Below are 20,948 nucleotides of genomic sequence, written 5' to 3' on the forward strand. Positions count from 1 at the left end.
ACAACTGGAAAGGCCACAGAAATACCTCACAAAGAGGATTACTGGCCTCATACAGATGCCCTACGCAGACCGTCTCAAAAAACTCCAGCTTTACTCTGTCGCATATTGCCTACTCAGAGGCAATCTCTGCCTAACATACAAAGCTATGTCAAAACCAGAGCTGTTGGACATGCTCCACTTAAAGAAATCCCAATCCCTTCGAGCTACACGCTCTAGGGACCTAAACCTTGTCACCACAATAAACAGAATATGCTGGAGGGATAGATTCCTGTTTCAGAGACTTCCCATACTCTGGAACAAACTACCTATCTATATCAAACAAAGCTCCTCATTAGCACTATTCAAGAAAAATCTTGATAATTGGATGGGAGATCACTTCTGTGGCTCTGCTTGACAGGGGCACAGGAAAATAATTTTCTTGGGTGGCAAAAGCCAGGGTATTGTTTGGATAGGCTTATATGGGCCCTAGGGCCAATAGCCTAGTGCCTACCTATGAACCTAATACATTGCTGGAGCATTATTTCACTGACTGATTTTCAACAGTGCTGAAATCAGGGAAGTCTCACTGCAGTAGATTCAGAACTGTACAGAACTAAACACATTACACCCAGTGCACTTTCTGCTTAACTACATGGTTCTCATTTAACAAACTCCAGGTGATAAATGAAAATAAAACATAATTCAACAAGATACAGCTGAATTAACTGCAAATCCCCCGAACACAAAAATGTCGAAATGAAACCCACTGCAGAAAACCTAGACAGTGGCCACAAAATACTTTATCAAGACTGTACATACTAAATACTGCTTCTATCAATATTGCAACACTTAAATGACTTTATGTGATTATTTTACTTATTCAATGATGTGCTTTTTTTTCGTTCAGTTTGTGTTTATTAGTCCATCTATTTAATACTAATTACTTGCTATTATTAGTTATAAAATCTGTTTTTAAAAGAAAATATTACTTAATCTGCTTTGATATTAGTATAAGATAAGACGCATAGCAGAGGATGCATTTTTGGTCATAAGCTTGCTTTGCATAGTATCTTTTACCTTATGGGCTTAATTCAGTTTTGGACATTATCTGATCATCATCTCATCATCTTCTTTCAGCTGTTCCCATTAGGGGTCGCCACAGCAGATCATCTGTTTCCATTTCTTCCACTCCTCTGCATCATGCTCTTTCACACCAACCATCTGCATGTCCTCTCTCACCACATCCATAAACCTCATCTTAGGCCTTCCTCTTACCCGGCAGCTCCATCCTTAGCATCCTTTTCCCAATATACCCAGCATCCCTCCTCAGCACATGTCCAAACCAATGCAATATCGCCTCTCTTGCTTAGTCTCCAAACTGTCCAACCTGAGCTGACCCTCTAATATACTGATTCCTAATCCTGTCCATCCTAGTCACACCCAGTGCAAATCTTAACATCTTTAACTCTGCCACATCCAGCTCTGACTCCTGTCTTTTCGACAATGCTACCGTCTCCAACCCATACAACATAGCTGGTCTCACTACCCTCTTGTAGACCTTCCCTTTCACTCTTATTGGTACCCGTCTGTCACAAATCACTCCTGACACTTTTCTCCACCCATTTCACCCTGCCTGTACTCTCTTCTTCACCTCTCTTCCACACTCACCATTACTCTGAACTGTTGATCCCAAGTACTTAAACTCACCCACCTTTACCAACTCTACTCCCTGCAGCCTCACCATTCCTCTACCCTCCCTCTCATTTACACACATATATTCTGTTTTAGCCCTGCTGACCTTCATTCCTCTCCTCTCTAAAGCATATCTCCACCTCTCCAGGGTCTCCTCAACCTGGTCCCTACTCTCACTACATATCACAATGTCATCTGCAAACATCATAGTCCACGGGGCCTCCTGTCTAATCTCATCTGTCAACCTGTCCATCACCACTGCAAATAAGAAAGGGCTTAGAGCCGATCCTTGATGTCATCCCACCTCCACCTTAAAAGTATCTGTCACTCCCACCGCAGTCCTCACCAATGTCACACTACATATCCTGTACCATTCTTACATACTTCTCTGCCACTCCCGACTTCCTCATACAATACCATAACTCCTCTCTAGGCACCCTGTCATATGCTTTCTGTAAGTCCACAAAGACACAATGCAACTCCTTCTGACCTTCTCTGTATTTCTCCAACAACATTCTCATAGCAAATATTGCATCTGTAGTGCTCTTTCCTGGCATGAAACCATACTGCTGATCACTAATCATCACTTTCCTTCTTAACCTAGCTTCCACTACTCTTCCCCATAACTTCAAGCTGTGACTGATCAATTTTATCCCTCTATAGTTACTGCAGCTCTGCACATCACCCTTATTCTTAAAGATAGGTACCAAAACACTTTCTCCACTCCTCAGGCATCCCCTGACTTTCCAAAATTTCATTAAACAATCTGGTTAAAAATTCCACTGCCATTTCTCCTAAGCACCTCCATGCTTCCACTGGTATGTCATCTGGGCCAACAGCCTTTCCATTCTTCATCCTCTTCATAGCTGCCCTTACTTCCTCCTTGCTAATCTGCTTCACTTCCTGACTATCCCCACATCATCCAACCTTCTCTCTCTCTCATTCTCTTCAATAATCAGCCCTTCAAAGTACTCTTTCCATCTACTCAACACACTCTCCTCACTTGTGAGTACGTTTCCCTCACTGTCCTTTATCACCCTTACCTGCTGCACATCTTTCCCAGCTCTGTCCCTCTGTCTAGCCAATCGGTACAGGTCCTTTTCTCCCTCTTTAGTGTCCAATCTCTCATACAACTCTCTATATGTCTTATCCTTAGCCTTCGCCACCTCTCTCTTTGCCATGTGCCTCATCTCCTTATACTCATGTCTACTTTCTTCATCTCTTTGACAATCCCACTTCTTCTTCACCAGCCTCTTCCTCTGTATACTCTCCTGTACTTCCTCATTCCACCACCATGTCTCCTTGTCCTCCTTCCTCTCTCCAGATGTCACACCAAGCACCTTCCTAGCAGTCTCCCTTACTAGCTCTGCTGTAGTTACCCAGCTATTCGGTAACTCTTCATTGCCTTCCAGTGCCTGTCTTAACTCTTCCCTGAACTCCACCTCACAATCACCCTTTTTTAACTTCCACCATTTAATCCTTGGCACTGCTTTCACACTTCTCCTCCGCTTGTTGATCACCAACATCATCCTGCAGATCACCATTCTATGCTGCTTAAACTACACTTTCCCCAGTCACCACTTTATCTGATAAAAAATATAAACATTGTAATCAAGTTTCCCAGAGATTGCCATTTGGGATGTTCCTCCTGTGGCTTTGGCTTGAGCTCCAAAGAAAGACAATGCCCATCTCTGACATGTTAATTACCAATAACTGTAGAGAAATGTAGAGAAAGACTACTAAACAGAAGTAAGACATTATAGAGTGGCAGAAACATGGATGTCATTATAATGCCCTTTGCAAACTTTAAGGGGGGCACTAAAATATGACTGAAATTTTTCACAGAGTGGTACAGCATGGCAGCTTCCACAGGAAATGTTCCAAGACGTAAAAATGTGTACATCTATAATAATTCATACAGAAAGTGAAGGTAGATAACCAGAATATTTGTTAAATGGAGGCAGTGAGGTACAACATGAAATGGGATATATTAAGTCATGATGCAAACATAAGGAAACCATAAAGAAAAAAATGAAGGGCATTACAGAGATCATTTATTGTGGTTTTCTAGTAGACAGGAAAATGCAAGTGTACCAAGTTAACTAGTTACCATTTTTATGTTACAGTTTTCTATCTGTAGCAAATTAGAGCTTTCAGTGTTGATATTAGTTCATCAAGTTGGCAGTCTGCATAACAATTTAAATTAAATAATACCTTTACATCCAAGATCATTCCTGGAAAGAGCTCTTGAGGGATGGATAAAGAGTAGAGTTCCTTGCCAGTAAGACCAAGAGTCCCTGCATTTTCACCAGAAAGAAACTGAAGTGGAATAATGCCAGTACCAACCAAGTGATTCTTGTGAATCTTCTCGTAACTTTCAGCTATAACAGCTTTTATACCCTGCAAGGCAGCAGCATACAGTTAGTCACAGAACACAGATAAACCATTTTCTTAAAACAGTCCTATTTCAATACGATGGCAAATTAAACATTATGCATCATGTGACATGCTGAGTAATAACTAAGTAAACAAAAAAAAGATGCATTAATTATTTAAAAAAAAAAAAAGCTATGTACTTACCATAATGATAAATCCTTACTGGCTAACTATTTCTGTCTAGATAGTTGAGTTATTTTCCTTCAGTGGTGGGTCCCAGATGGCAAACCTCTCACTCAGATGCTTCTTCAGTGCTTGAACTTCCCCCACTTTTCCATAATGCTATGCGGTCCCTCTTCTCTTTCAGATCCAGTTTGCCCGCCATAGATAACTAAGATACTGGAGAAAAGGAGGTGTGGCGGAATACTTCCGGCTTACGTCTACCACGTATCTCCAGAAAGAAAGTGTCAATTTGGTAGGGGGATGGGACAACAAGAATTTGTCATTACAGTAATCTAAGACTTAACATCTATATTCTGTATTGTCCCCTATAAGGCATGTAGATCAGACATCATTTTTGCTGAGGTAACTGCCACCAAAATAAGTGTTCCGGGAGAAGTGCTTTCAGGAGGAAGCAGCAGCAGGCTCAAGTGGGGATTTTGTTACAGCTTGAAGTATTAATGTAAGGTCCTGTGGAGGAGTAAGATCTTTAATGAGCGGTCTCAGGTAAAAGGTTTCCTTTAAAAAGGCCTTGCAAAACTTACACGAGGCTAAAGAACTAGAATCTAGACCTGGGTGAAGTTCACAATAGAAGCTAGCTGGACTTCAGTTGTGGAATATCTTGTATCAGTATCAAAAAGGCCTGCCAAGAATTGCAGAATAACAACAACCAGTGCATAGAAGGGGTCAAATCCTTGATCCAGAGCCCAGAGGAAAAATCTTTTCTATTTGCTTTTATACAACTTCCTTGTAGACTGTTCTTGAGAAGCAGTTAAAATCTGGGCCACTCTTGAATACAAGGCAGGTTTCCTAACCATCACTGTAATTAGAGAAAGAATGAGGTTAGCCTGAAGGGGTCAAGGCTTGCCAGAGGGGTGATAAAGAACCAGTTCAGGATCCAGACACCATTGAGGTCGTGAGCCAAAAAGGGGGCTATGAAGATTAATGTTGCCTTGCACATGAATGTTTTCTGTAATAACTTGGTCATTAATGGAAGAGGGGGAAAGGCAAACAGAAGTCCAGCTGGTGAAGGATGGACCAGAGCATCCCTGGGTGAATGTCTTTTGTCAAGGGAGAAGGGAGAAACAACTGGTGCACTTGGTGTTGTGGTGAACGGCAAAAAGATCACACCAAGGCCGCAGTGGCTGAAAATCTTGGTCATCACTGTGAGATTGAGGGAACAACTTGTGAGACATGAAGATACAGCAATTGAACATGGGTTTGCATAATGTTAAGGTGTTTCCTTCATAGACTAAAGGCACATGGTTTGATTCTCACCTTTGAGGGAAATTGGCTAGGCTTAAAATGGCCCACAAGGGCAGTAGCCTAGTCCTTACCTATGAACTACGGAAGATTAGTCCAAAGTGAAAATGTTAGCTGCAGTCATAAAACATAGTGGAAACTTCATTGCCACACCCTCATGATTGGTTTAAAGTGAACTTGGAAACTACTTTAAGCATAAAAGGAGCATTAGTTCTCAAATGGGCCCTATCTCTGCAAAATGAGACAGGGCAGACTCACCGTAAGAGCTTACAACTCAGACACAGAGGTTAATGCACACAGGAAAACAGTTTTTCTTGTTAAGAACCTCAAGTCAGCCAGATCAGCTGGTTCAAATGAAGGAAGGGTAGCTTCTAACACAAAATTAAGATCCCAAGGAGGTGCCTTAATTTTTAAGGCTTCCTAAGCAAAACCCCTTTCAAAAATATTTCGACATGAGAAAGCAATGAAAGAGGAGGATCCATGGGCAGACAAGCTGAAAAGGCTGATAAATGAACCTTGATGGAACTCCAAAACAACAGAACATCTAGCTATGAACATGTACTGGTTAATTTGTTGGCACCAATCCATTTGCTAATAACTGAAGCACTACTGCTTGGGCCATAAGTGAGTCACCACAAGGATTTTGGGGGATTCCTTCAGAATCTACAGAATACCCTGGATGTCAGTGGAAAAGCATACAGGAATATTCTTGTTCAAGGAAAAGAAAAGGCATCTATTTTCTAGACCTAGCATGGATTCCTAGAGCAGAATCTTGCCAGCTAATTGTTCTGACAGGAGGCAAATAGGTCTACTTGAGGAACTCCCCAGAGATGGATCAAATCTTGGAAGACTACCTGATCTAGATTCCATTCTTGAGGTTATGCCCTTGTACTGCTTTGTCTGCCACACAATTTTGCTCTAACTGAATGCTGGATGCCTACAGAGTGAGATTAACCTGTAAACCTATATCCTAAGCTAACATGGCTGGTCTGCAAAGGAGGTAAATCCTGGTTTCCCTCTGCTACTTGATGCACCACAAAATTATGGTACTGTCTGTAATGACTTGAAGAGATCCAGGGGATCAAAATAATTCAGAGTTGATTGCCTTGATCAGGTCAAGTATCTCTTTTATATTTATTTACTTGTGTCTATACATGGTGTCCCACATACCTTACACTTTTAACCCCCCCCTGAAACTGCTCCACAAACAAAGTCCAAAGCATCTGTACTGACTGATTGCTTTGGAGCATGGCGGGAGGAGGGGAGACTTGGATTTAGGGATATTTGCTGTCTCCACCATGTGATCTCTCATCCGACAAAGCCCAGTACGGGGATTTGAAAAAAAAAAAACAAAGGATGTTGGTGCTGGGACCAAAGACACTTCAGAATCCACTGCATCCTTCTCATGTGGACTCTTGCCAAGATTATTATGAGAATCATCGATGCCATGAGACCAGAGGTATTCCCTTGCAGTGACTGAAGTGTGAGTGGAAAACCTCAAAAACAGATCTAGATATAGATCTATTGTTTTCCTGTGGAAGAAAGGGTCTTTGAACTAAGGTATCTAGCTGACATTCAAGGAATACAATCCTATGCGAAGGAGCCAAAAAAGACTTGAATGTTCTCTTTGAATCCCAGCTTGAGTAAGACATGTCTCACCCAAATGAGAGATTCCTGATACTTTGAAAAAGACTTTGCAAAGATAAGCAAGTCATCTAAAAATGGAAAAAATGTAAATACCCTTCAGCCTGCAGTAAGCTATAACTGGAGCTGGACAATTTGCAAACACACACTGTGCAGTAGACAGTCCAAAGGGTAAAGTGGAGAACTGATAATGTGATCCAGATACATAATACCTTAAGAAATGCCTAAGATCTGGATGAATAGGGTTGTGATAAGCATATTTTAATAAAAACTTAAGACTGCGGAACTTTATAAATTCTATCTTTTTAGGGGCAGCATTTGGCTGCGGTGGTGAAGCTGTTAGTGTTGCCATCTCATAGCAAGAGGTTCACCAGTTCGATTCTCAGCTGGGGTGCCTTCTGTACAGAGTCTACATGTCCTCCCTGCAGTTGCATGGGTTTTCTTGGGTACTTCAGTTTCCTCTCACATCCCAAAGACATGCTGCAGGTGAACTGGACACACTAAATAAATTGGCCCTGGGAGTGAATGTGTGCATGTGTGTGCCTTCTTTGGAAGGTTGTGCGCCTGGCTGGCAATTTGACACCATAAAACTCCATTTCCAATCATTCTGCGGACTGCTGTTCCACTATGGCGACCCCTAATGGGAAAAGCGGAAAGAAGGAGGAGCAGCATGCTGACTATCATGAAACTTGCAGTCATTGACACAAAAAGACACCCTCCAAAGCTGACAGAATTGGAAGAATTAGTGAAAGTTCTTGAAATTCCTTCTTTAAGAGCTCAAAGTATTTTCTCAGGGATTGAGAAACCTCAGTGTTCTCCCACAGAAAACACTTTCACATTCTAGAAACAGAGAGACAGAAACCACTACAAGGAGAATCAGAAACTAAGCAAGCTGTCATCTGATTCTGAATCCAAAAACTGAGGAGAATGGCCTGTATATGTCCCTTCATCTTCCAGTCCAGATTCAGAATCCTGAATTTTCTTCAGGAAAAGGGACATCCCTCTTTTTTTACCAGAAACCACATTTTAAGAAGGATCAATATTCTAAATTAAACCCTGAGCCAGACTCAGTAAACTACTCCTAAGGAAAGTTGAGTAGGAGTAGATACACATTTAATTTTCCATTTCTTTTTGAAAACAAAAATGGGGCTAACACTTACTAATCGCAGCAGCTTCCCCAAGGATAAGCACAAAATGCTGATTAAACAGGGAAGTGTTCCCTGTTCCCTCTTCCAAGACTGACAAGAGTGTCTCTCTCTTGCCCTCTGAGGGGACCCCAACATCTGCAGAAGATGTGGCTAACCACTGGTCTGTAGTGTATGTAGGTGTTGCAACAAAGGCGTCTGGAGTAAAAGAACAGTGGTCTGAGAAGCAAGCTATGGCCACAGCAGAGTCATACCTGTGGCTGAGGCAAACTGCTAGCCTGTTGTGGTGGCAAAGACTGCCTGCTTAACTTTTTCTTTTTTCTGGCTGAAGGATTGACCGTTGGTCTGATAGTTTGTTCCATGGTCAAGCCAAAAATGGTGCCTCCTTCCCAAGAAAAACAAGCAGCAAAAGCTGGTAAAAATGTACTCTCTAAAAGTCACATTCTTCACAGAAAAGCACATTAAAAAGCATTTTAAAACACTTTGCCAACCCCTAAAAGGTGCTCCCATTTAAAAGTACAGTTAAGTCTCTGGACAATCCATTAAAACAAAACTCCTAGTTTAAAATAACTTTCACTAATACAAAAGTACAGCAAAACAACAATATTTTCATGTGCAACATTTTTTTCGAAAAGGAACTTATCTGCCCAGCAAGGAACAGCACAAGCTGACCATTGATCCTCCAAAGTCTGCAAAGGAGCTTCAATGCCAGGAAAGCTCTTTAGGGATTGGCACCCAAGATCTACCTTTTCCGTCAGCTCAGCTAAAGCTGACTGACTGCTTTGGCATGTATAAAGTGCCCTTAAGCTTTGGAAGCTGGCTAGCTGTTATATCCTATGCAGGATATAACCAATATAGCTAAGGCTACTGCAGTAGTGAACAACATGATGAATATCAACTGAATAAGTGGGGAAAATTAAAAGCATCCATCCAACTAGATGCAAGAAGAAATGTGACGAGACTGGAAGTTTGTTCACTATGTTAAATTGGTGGAAGTATTGTACATTGTAAATCCCACATTATGTCACTAATGATTAGAATGATGTTGAATGGAACTGAAGTGACTGTAATTACATTTTTTTTTCTTTTTACTATTTGAATAGAAGTTTCCTGATGCAAATTCAATGCTACTTTGCAAACTAATTCTGGATAGTAGGCAGTAAAAAGTACTTAAAATGTGAGGTGGGTGAATTATTTCAGTGGATGCTCTATATGCTAATAAGTAAAAAAATGGTCTTCAAGTAGTCTTTCTTAGTTGTAATACATTCAGGCTTTATAATATAACAAAATGAGAAAGGTTGGAAACAAGTTAAAGTTAATATAATGTGATCTTTGGGTGCTGGGAGATGTACATGAGCACTGATCATATTATATACAGAGTGATTCTGTGATCAGCACAGACTGCCCCTGTCCATAGGTGATATAGGTGCCACCCCCAGGGTGAATTTAAGTCATCCATCCATTTGTCAAAGTTGTGCTTGAATAGCGTCATTGAGGAGTTTTGCTTCATATGGAGTGTGACCTTATTCCAGAGGAACATGAATTGCTGGGAGATACATACCTGTATCTCTAGCATGTTATTTTAATGTCACAGGTTAGGTTGAGATTCCTGGAGGGAGTTATTCTTGTCCTATTTGAGTTGTGGATGTGCAGTTCTTCCATTAGTGCAGTGTCCCAGGCTGCTCTGTTGGCCAGGCACAGGTCACAGTTCAGCAGCCTATATGATACAGGGTACAGTGACAGGGTTTTCAGTCTTTCCATGTATGTCATGTTTTGGAGGCCCTGGATTCTGCTGGTTAGAAACCTCAGTGGTCTCTCCAGTTGCTGCAGGCATTTGGTGAAGTACATACAGAAGGGAGCATTGTATTCAATTAGTGGTCTGATAAGGGTTAAGTACAGTGGAGCTATAACCTCCCTGGTCATGAAAGAGGTGCCCTTATTTATGAAATGCGCAATGTAGAATGTTTTTATACCACTAAGGATACATGGTGATCAAAGTTTAGAATGCTGTCAACCTATGTTCCCAAGTCTGGCACCACTGAGTTTGAGCTTATGGGGTGCTATCTACATCACAATTATCAGGAGTTACTTCTCTGCCAAAGGGGATAATGAGGCCTCAAGGAAAATAAGAGAGTATTTGGAAAATATCTATGAATTTTGAAAGCTTTGTGTGACTTAACTATTTTTGATAACTCTGTAGTGCAAAAAAAAAGTTTAGCACAACTTGTGGAAAGAGCTGACAGACAAACTTAGGTAGCCTATAAAAAAACAGAGATAGACATTTTGGATAGTTTACTAAAATTTGTACAACGCAGATGAATGGGGAAACAAAAAAGGCATAAACAGAAATACTTATGGAAGACTTAGTTATGCCATGATTAGTGGACTATGCAGTTCAACAATTAAGAAAGGTAAAGATGAAATTAAAACAGTGATGTGTAATCAATCAAAATGAATGTCTCCAGAAACAGATACTATCCCTGTGGAAATCTAGAACTTAGGGTCATAGGTTGTTACTAGGCTAACAACCATTACGGTGCTTACAAGCCTAGCAACCCGCCCCAAACCATTTGTGTCCTAAGTATCATAGGCATCTATTGGGGAAGGGGTGTTAGTAGGAAGGTAACTAAGGATTTATAGGAGTGTTGGTTAGGACAACACTTTTCTTATTAAAGGCCTCTGTCCATAAGGGACATGAGAGCCAGACCGGGGGTAAATGTGTGATTTCCCATCCAATTGTCAAGGTTTTGTTTGACAGAGTCATAGATGAACTCTGTTTTATATGGCTGCTGAATAGCAAAGATCTGGAAGGCTATGTTCAACAGATTTAAAAAAAAATGGAGCACCCAACATCTTGGAAAGGAGTGAAGGTATTACTTAAGAGGGGCAAAGACCCTTCAGATTTCAGCTTCATATAGACACACGTTCATTTTAAAACATTACTACAACGTGTTTACGTGTCTTTTAGCTAAGAACATGCTAAAAACGGATCTATCGATCTGGATTACAGTAATTTTGTGGCAGGGAGGCAAACATTTGATAACATTAACCCAGGGGGAAGTGGAGTACAAGAAAAAACTGTTACTGTTGGTGAGTCCTCATGAAGAAGCATTCAGTAGAGTCAGCTGGAATTTTATGACTAGGAGAATTATATCACCTACTCAACTTTGACATAATAATAAAATTATAATGAGGAGTATATATAAAGGAACAGGCAACAATTAAGGTGGTTGGGCTCTTCTCTCATGAATTGTGTTTGAACAGCAGAATCAGATAGGAATGTCATCCCTTCCCTCGCTTAATTACTTTATATTTATAAACTATTAGCACAGCAAATAAGACCTTCACAAATTCAAGGATAAAAATGGTATGGTAAGACCAGTGAGTCTTTATCTGGAGATGATATTTTGTACTCAGTAGCTCCAGAGAAGAACAGTTCTGTGTTGTGGACCATTTTGGGTCAATTTCAACTCTTTTTGGGATATAAAATAAAAAAGCTATAGCTGAAAAGTATGCAATCACGGATGAACTGGTTCACCAATATCAAAACTTATTAGTATGATGAACAGTGGCATGGATGGAATTTAAACTCCATCCAGTCAACTAAATTTGACCCAAATATGTTGGAAAAGGTCCCACCTAGCACCAAAGAAAGGTCTCTCAAGTCACACCACTGGCACCCAGCAAGCTAAAATAAAAGGAAAGTGCTCAGAGTCTTAACACAAACATCAATTCACAAAATGCTACCTATCCCTCAAGATTATGAAAGGAATATGCACTGCTGTCTTGGGTGTGAGCTTTCAATACTTATTCCTAGACTTGACTGCACATAGGACACCTTCTAAGCAGCCTTTGATCTTGCAGCCCAGGCCCCTTTTTTACTAGTTTCTGTGTGAACCACGCTGTCTTCGAGTGCCTTTTACCCACTGTAACACCCTTTCACTAAATTTTCTGCACTAACACACACAACTCCCAGAGAAGGCTTGCAGAATTCCACAGTTCTTCAACAACTTTCTTTCTGGCATAGTACCATCACCACCCTGGATGGCAAGGGACCTCCAGTTATCCACTGCTTCTGACTAAGCCAAATATTAAATTACACACATTAACATTTTCACTGGTAGTAGGCCCAAATGATCTACCTCAGTGGAGGTGGGACCTGCAACCTGTTAACATACAGTGGTAAATGATAAAAGTCCTCTCATATAACAAATAGAAATAATACAGATATATTAAAAAGACCTACCACGAGAGCTCAAAAGTGAATAAACAAACTTTGCTTAAACAATGTCAAAGACAGCAGTAAAAGGTTGAATATGCATAAGAATGCAAACATTCACAGTGTATCAAAATAACAGTAAAGAGGAATATTTAAAGAAAACCTCTTCTAAACCTCTTCTAAACTGGATAGATATATTTAACTATGTCTAACTTAAAGTGTACTGAACCCTTAATTTATAAATTCCTAGATGTTAACAGAAAGAAATTACAGATCACCTCTATATCTTCCAAAGACAAGACAGAACAAAGACCAGTCCAAATATGTATATATTTCAATTCCACAATCTTGTTCCCCAGAAAGCATTATGTTATTTTCTTTTGCAGAGTACATTACCTCAGCTTATTTTTGTTGTTTGGCTTTCCCAAAGCTAAAGTAACTAATTTTTCCATTTGTAAAGGACAAGGGCTTATTCACATTAACAACACACCAATGCACAGGACCTCAGCACACATCTCTTAAATTGTCTATATTTCAGTGTCTGCTTTCTTTTAACATTTATAGTCAATTCATTCTTTAAAGAAGACTGTATTTAATTTACATTTTATGACCAGATAGTACAAGAGCTGCAAGAGGTCATTTGTTACATTTGAAACAGTAGACTCATGTCTTTCCTTTCTTCTTATTTTATATTTACAAGAACAAAGGGCCCAAGGTAACACACATTTTGCAGACCAAATGTGTTACTAGAAGGAGACAAGACAGAAAATGCACGTTTAAATTACTTTTCATTAGCCTGACATCACCCCTGGCACAACAGTTCTCCCCACAAGAATCTCAGAAAAGTTTTCTGGGAACATCCCACAAGAAACCAAACTTGAGACAAGGCTACAGCCCTTTGCAGCATTACCCCATTTCTGTACTGGTCAGAACATTTGAATTACCATTAGCAGCATCACCGCTATGCTGGACATTCATGTTACAGGACTGCAAGATTAAACTCCATCTAAGAAGCTTTCTTTTCTATTCACTCACTCTATTTAGCCATTTTAAGGGGTTATCTGTAACCACAATGAACGTTCAATCATATAGGTAGGGTTGTCTTTGAAAAATTCAGACACTCCTTCTCTATGTCTGCATACAATTCCCCCTGGACTGAAGTCTGTGATGTAAGTGCACAAATGGGATGCTCACTTCCCTCTAAGGAAACCTGGCTAAGTATGCCCCCACCCCATAGTTTGAAGTATCTACATATTTAATGAATTTTTAACTAAAAATAGGTGGATCTACTTCAAAAGATACACTCACAAAAAGTCAAATTTTACATGGTCAAGACCAGATGATCAACTTTCTGAAAAGATTAATTACAGAAAACAACAAAAATCTATATTTTTGCAAGGGGCAAGCCCCTTGCATCTTATATATAACAACTCCAAGATTGCACTACAGTAGGGAAAAAGGTAAATTCCCCGATCCCCACTGTATCACTATCTCCATTCAAAAGCTTTGATATTTCAGAAGGCTTATCATATGGTCTCGACCATATGACATTCGACTCTCTATTGACGTGATCTTCTGAAGGGGACCCAATCAGGACCAGTTAATACAGGGTGTCAACTCAGAGGCCAGAGTTTCTGAAATGCCTGTTCACTGGGTCAAGGGCTATTTTCCCTGATATGGTTTGTAAGGGGAGTAGCTATTATAGTGGGGAACAAACTTCCTATAGTAACTCACTGTACCTAAGAATATCCTCATTTGATTCTTGACAGTAGGGGCAAGCCATGCCCAAACAGCCTCAATCCTGGCAAGTTTTGGCTTAATCTTTCCACTATCCACTCAATAATCCAAGTAGGACACATAACATGAACAGTCTGCTCTGCTTTTGAAGTTTGTCAATATCTCCCCATGTTGTACTTGTTACACCCAGGAGTGGATGTAGACGGCAATACCAACCATGTAAGCAAGGGCATCTTCACCTTCTTCTGCTAGGAATCACTTCACCAATTTCTGGAAAGTTCCTGAGGAAATTTACATATCAAAGGGCATTCTTATGAACTCATACAACCCAAATAGTGTCAAACATGCTGACCTCTGCCGGGGGGGGGGGGGGGGGGGGGGTAAGTAACTACTACTTACTTCACTGTGGGTTACTTGCCAGTAATTCACAGTGAAGTCAGTAGTAGTTACTTAACCCCACTCAGCTACTCTAAGGCTTCATCTGTCCTGGGCATGGGGGTGAGCATCTTCCTCTATGTGACTGTTCAGTTTCTTGTAATTTGCACAGAACTTGGTGATGCCATCTTTCTTTGGTATCAGCACCACTGTTGAAGCTGAGTTGGACCCCTGGAATTCTCCCATTTCCAAAATGTCGATGGAATTCAGATAGGTAATATATTCAGGAGGAAGTGTAGAAGATAATTCTCCCAAACTGTATGCACAAAAAAGAATAAACTTCCACATATATCTGACATTTAAGAATTCTATATGCCATAGTGGAAGAAGAAGAAGAAAATATTCTCCTACCAGATCTATTCAAAGGCTTTCCTTTTTTGTTCACAGAAGAAGAAAAGGAACAAAGAGTCTATTCCATGCTGGCAAAGATATGTATATGGCCACAGCAAAAGACATGAGGTGGGAAAACAAAATTTTGCTAGTTTGAGAAACGTTGTACAGCCTACCTACCTTGTTGAGATCTGAAGGTTGAAAGTCAGAATTATTACACTTAGCATTAAATACATCCTCCAAGGTTAGCACAATAGGAGGTAAGGAAGTGAATGGGACATATCTACTTGTAACAAATTATAACATCTTATTTTGGTTATTGTCTGAGAAAAGGAAAATTCCTCCAAGAGGGATTATGAGGATCAAGTTTTCAATGAATTAGAGATTTGGACTTGGAAATTTGGAGGAGAAGAAGGCCTGTCTTTATGTCAGACTCCTCTGATATATTTTCCTCAGGAATCTCTCTGCAGACATTATTTTCAAGTAAGGATAGTATGAGCTTCAGGATTAATAACCTGTAACAATACAAGTATGGCTAAAGTAAGAAAATCATTTTTTCTAACAGACACCATGTCTTCAGATGAACAATGCTTAACCTTTTTCTTTTTCTTTGTAGGACTGGAAGAAAACAGACTCAGAGAAGGCAATTCTGCTCAGTCTACAGGTCTCTTTCCACAGGCACATAGAGCAACATCTCCCTGACACAGAAGAGATGGTTTTCCTGTTCCTGGATCAGACACTGGTGCAGCTAAAGAGGAAGTAGCTGACCCAAAGCTCATGGTGACTGAAAGGACCACACCAGAGAAAGCCAGAGAGATAAGCGGTAATAGTCCCTACAGACACCATCAACTGAGGCATTAACTGAGCCTGCAGTTGTCAGCAAGGGTTCTTTGGCAAGATGTTTTTTTCCCTAGGTACACTGCGATATGGAACAGCTAGAGTGAGTAGGTGTCCATGCTGTAATTGAGGCGGTCTTGAAGGTGATATGATATGCTGGAACAAGTTGGTCAGAAGGTAAGTTGTCAAAAAGTGATCACAAGTAGCACACTTACATTCATATACATGGTCCCCAATCAGAGTTACACAGAAGCAGCACACCAAGCTCCTGTCAGAAAAATCCCTTTTTCAAAACTCAGTTTGACAGTAAAAAATAGCAGGTACATTGTCACACAGTGTACACAAGCACTAACATAGTAACGTGTAATAATCCTTGCCCATATAAAACACTTCCAACATTAAAGATTTCATCAAATAACACAAAGCTTTCATAAGCAGTACATTTTCATAAAAAAAGTCCTAAAATAGCTTAGATCTAAAAACAACAGTTTCTGACAGGAAAATGAAAGTTATACACTTACCATAGTGGCAGATCCTTTCATTCACGTCCATCTGATAAGGCGCCGAGTCCTCAGAGCCATCGTCAGATCCGAACTGACATCAGCGCTCTGGCCTTGTACCCCCTTCAAAACTTTCCCTATCATAATGCATCTGCCACCTAAGTTACCTTAGACCTCAAATGATGCTGGAGAAAAAAAGAGCGAAAAAAATCACTATGGACAATGGTCATAGATAAAGCAGACAATCCTTCAGATCTTACAAGAGGAGGACAGGGGATGGTGAGAGGGTTGTTGTATTGGCCTGACATAAAGTACAGTTTTGTACCTACCATAAATGTAGATGTCCGATAGATATGCAACTGCAGTCATAACATATGGGTTGTCCTGCCTCAGGCAGCCCTCGGTCGGCCGGATTCCAAAGTCTGGGTCCGACGTTGGCTGATGTCGCATTTCTCTCCAACGTCACAGCGGCAAGAGTACATAAGCATCAGCCGACGCCATCTTCTTCAGTGTTTCTTGCCCCAGATGCCAGGTGCCCTCCAAGGGAGGCTGTAATCAGTTTGGAAGACAAAACAGGTTTCCAGACAAATAAATAAACAATAAACAGATACACCATAACAGATATCCCCAGCTAGGATAACAGGGAGAGGAGTGGACCCAAGGAATAGAGGGGAAGGAGGGAGGGAAAACCCGACTGCAGTTGCATATCTATCGGACATCTACATTTATGGTAGGTACAAAACTGTACTATGTCCTTCAAGAATGCAACTGCAGTCATAACATATGGGTTGAATACCATAGCTTAGCTGGGGGAGGTGGAAGCACTAAGAAAAGGATGGTGTAGCTATCAATCCCTGCAGGACTGCGAAGCAAAGCCTGCTCTGGATCTGGAATATAAAGGAAGGTTGTAGTGTTTGGAGAATGTATGCACGGAGCTCCATGTAGCAGCTTCTAGAATGTCTTTGTAGGCACCCCTCTTAAGAATGCTGTAGAGGTGGCTGTAGCTCTGGTAGAATGTGGTCTGATATTGGCTGGTACACTCTTTCCATGGAAGGAATAACATAATCTGATGCAATGTCCAATCCATTTTGAGATAGTCTGTTTGGAAATTGCTTTCCCTTGTACTCCAGGGGCGTAAGCTACAAAAAGCTGATCAGACTTCCTATTGGCCTTGGTTCTGTCCAGGTAGTAGCGAAGTTGTCTGTGAATGTCCAAGGTATGCAACAGTCTTTCCCCTTTGTTCTCAGGATTGGGAAAGAAAGTAGGCAGGTGAATTGCTTGATTCAATGAAACCCTAGATACCTCTTTTGGCAGAAAGCTAGGGTTGGTTCGTAAGGAGGCCCTGTCTCTATGAAAGGTAATGAACGGTGGTATTGCCATTAGGGCCTGTAATTCCTAAACCCTTCTTGCTGAGGTGATTGCCAACAGGAAAGCTGTCTTCCATGAGAGGAATTGTAAGTCCACAGAAGCTGCTGGTTCAAAGGGGGGTAGAGTCAGTTTTTCTAGGACAAAGTTGAAGTCCCAAGCTGGAACTGGGGCCTTTCTTGGTGGCTTGATATTCTTGATTCCTCTAAGAAATTGCCTAACAAAGGATGTGAGAACACAGGTGGATCAGTGTTGTATCTAGCTGAAATAGCTGAAGCATGTATTTTTATAGAAGAATATGAGAGTCCATTCTGTAGCATATCTGCCAAGTATTCCAGGATGAGTGGGATGTTCAATAATGATGCATCATGACCCTTGCTGGTATTCCAAATGCAGAATCTCTTCCACTTTGCTGAATAAACCTTTCTGGTGGATGGTCTGCGGGCCTCTGTTAATATCCACTGAACTTCCTTGGAGAGAGATAGATTGAGGTTATTTATGGAATCTCCCAAGCTGTTAGCTGGAGCGTCTGAATGTTGGGATGTACTGTCTTGAAGTTGTTTTGAGTCAAAAGATGGGGCCATTGGGGAAGGGCCCATTTTTTGTTGTGGCATATGCTCCGTAGTAGTGGGTACCAGTGTTGTCTTGGCCAGTCTGGAGCTATTAAGATCCCTTTTGGCTTCTCTGCTTTGATCTTTAGTAGTACTGTGGTCATCAGTGGCAGAGGTGGGAATGCATAAATCTTTAGGAAGTTCCAGTTGAATGAGAGAGCATCTGTTTTCCATGCTTGTGGATGATATGTCCTTGAACAGAACTTTTGTATCTGATGATTGAGGTGGGAGGCAAATAGGTCTACTTCTGGCCTGTCCCATGTCGAGGTGAGCCTTATGAAGATTTCTGGATGTAACCTCCACTCGTGGGGGTCTAGGAAATTCCTGCTTAGGCTGTCCGCCAGCACATTGTCTTTGCCTGGAACAAACTGGGATTGCAGCTGTATGTTTAAGCTCAGTGATTTTTCCCAAAGATTCATTGTCAGTCTGCAAAGGGGGTAAGAATGGGTGCCCCCCTGCTTGTTTATGTACCACATGACAGTGATGTTGTCTGTCCGTATTAGCAGGTGGCCTTGCTGAAGTTGTTGTCGAAAGGCCTCGATGGCATGCATGACTGCCAGCATTTCTTTTTGGTTGATATGCAGATGTGTTTCCTTTGGAGACCATTGTCCTTGAATACATCTGCCCTCCATGTGCGCCCCCCCATCCAAGGTCTGAGGCGTCTGTGGTCATTGTTTGTGTTATTTGTGGTTTTTTGAATGACATACCTGTGTTTGCCTGGCTTACCGAGGCCCACCATAGGAATTCCTTTTGTAGGCATGGAATAAGCGGTATGGTTGTCTCTAAATTGTTGCTGTGTTGAGACCATAAACTTTTTAGGTACCATTGAAGCTTTCTCATGTGTAGTCTTGCTAATGGGACCAGGAGAATGCATGATGCCATGTAACCCAGGGCCTGTAGGAATCTCCTTGCAGTCATCTGGGTGAGCTTTGCCAAACCTTTGAAATAATGAGTTAACTTCTTTTGTTTGTCTTCTGTCAGGTAAGCTATTTGAGAAGCTGTGTCTAGATTGGCTCCTAAGAAAGTAATCTGCTGGGATGGCTGCAGTCTTGACTTTTGGAAGTTGACTGTGTATCCCAGAGCTTGTAGCAATTGAATGACATAATCTAAGTTTTTTGTCAAAATCAGTTTGTCGTCTGCTTGTATGAGGCAGTCGTCCAGGTACGGGTAAATTTGAATCCCCTGGACCCTGCAATGAGCAATTACTGAAGCCAGGCATTTTGTAAACACTCTGGGCGCAGTAGACAAGCCAAATGGCAATGCTGAGAATTGATAATGCTCTGGCCCTGCAAGAAATCTGAGGTATCTTCTGCAGCTGTGTCTGATAGGGACATGCAGGTATGCCTCCTTGAGGTCCAGAGTAATCAGCCAAGAACCCCTGCCCAGCATGGGAAGGAGTTGCTGTAGAGTCAGCATTTTGAACTTTGGTACTATGAGAAAGGTGTTTAATGCGGACAAATCCAGTATTGGTCTCCATTGTGTTTCTTTTCTTGGAACAAGGAACAGTCTTGAGTAAAACCCCTGGCCTTGTTCGTGTTGTGGAACTTTTTCTATTGCATTGATCTGAGCAAGCAGAGAAATTTGCTTGAAAGCCTCTGCCCTCTGATTTTGCGGTAGGTTTGGCATGCCTTGTTTCCTTGGTAAGGTATGAAAGTGGAACCTGTAGCCTTGGTCTATAATGTCCAAAATCCATTTGTCCTTTGTCAATCTGTGCCAATTGTCTGAAAACAGAGATAATTTTCCGCCCAAGGGAGCTTCTGTTTGCTCTTTGGTAGGCGGAAGTAGAGGAAAGTCATTGGGATTGTCCCTGTGGGGCAGGAGAAGCCCCTGTGTCACTTCTTTGGTTTCCTGGTTGCCATTGTCGTCCCCTGTAGGGACCTCTGTATGGTCCTCTTCCTCGGCCACGCCTGCTTTTGCCTCTTTGAAATCTTTCAGTATTAGGAAAGGACCAGTTTTTTGAAGGCCAATTCCTGCTGAATCTGGGTGGCTGAACCTGGAGGAAATCTTTGACTGTCTGAACTGACTTGGCTTTTTCCTCAGTGGTCTTTAATACATCTTTAGCATTAGCACCAAAAAGCTTGTTCTTTTCCAAGGGTGCATCAAGAAGTTTTGCCTTAACATGATCTGGTAGAGGTTGTTCTTTTAACCATGCATGTCTGCGAATGACCGCCCCTGTCATAGCTGCCCTACATGAAGCTTCCAATGCATCATATCCACACTGAAGGAAGTGATTGCTAACTTGCTGATAATTGTGTACAGCCTCCTGCAAAGACTTCCTATCTAAAGGATCAGGAGAGGCCAAAGTTTTCTGTAAATCATCTAACAGGAAATCCTGGTATTGAAACATATGAAAGAGACAATTGAGAGCTCTCATAGATAAAGTAGTGGAGGTGTAAACCTTCTTCCCCATCTCTCTAATGACCTAGCTTCCCTGTTGGAAGGCAAAGGATTTTTGGAGGTGGTAGCTGAAACCCCTTTCGGCCCCTGTGAAATAGTTTCTAAATCAACAGCATGGGCCCTAAAGAAATGAGAATGTGCTTCAGGAACTCTATAGTATCTGTCCGGCTTGGCAGGAGCAGGAGGGAGAGTATCAGGG

The 20,948-nt window shown here is 41.3% G+C and overlaps 1 protein-coding gene across 1 annotated transcript in view; it reads right to left on the reverse strand.

Moving 5' to 3' along the window:
• Positions 1 to 20,948, reverse strand: part of IREB2 (iron responsive element binding protein 2) — a 2,086,845-nt gene that overhangs the window by 50,144 nt on the left and 2,015,753 nt on the right. Inside the window, exon 21 of the mRNA XM_044077824.1 lies at positions 3,886 to 4,071. Within this exon, the coding sequence (XP_043933759.1) occupies positions 3,886 to 4,071 (186 nt within the window). The remainder of the gene's footprint in view (positions 1 to 3,885; positions 4,072 to 20,948) is intronic.

Source organism: Protopterus annectens, chromosome 7.part0, assembly GCF_019279795.1.
Source record: "Protopterus annectens isolate FY-2018-M chromosome 7.part0, PAN1.0, whole genome shotgun sequence".
Classification (NCBI taxonomy): domain Eukaryota; kingdom Metazoa; phylum Chordata; order Ceratodontiformes; family Protopteridae; genus Protopterus; species Protopterus annectens.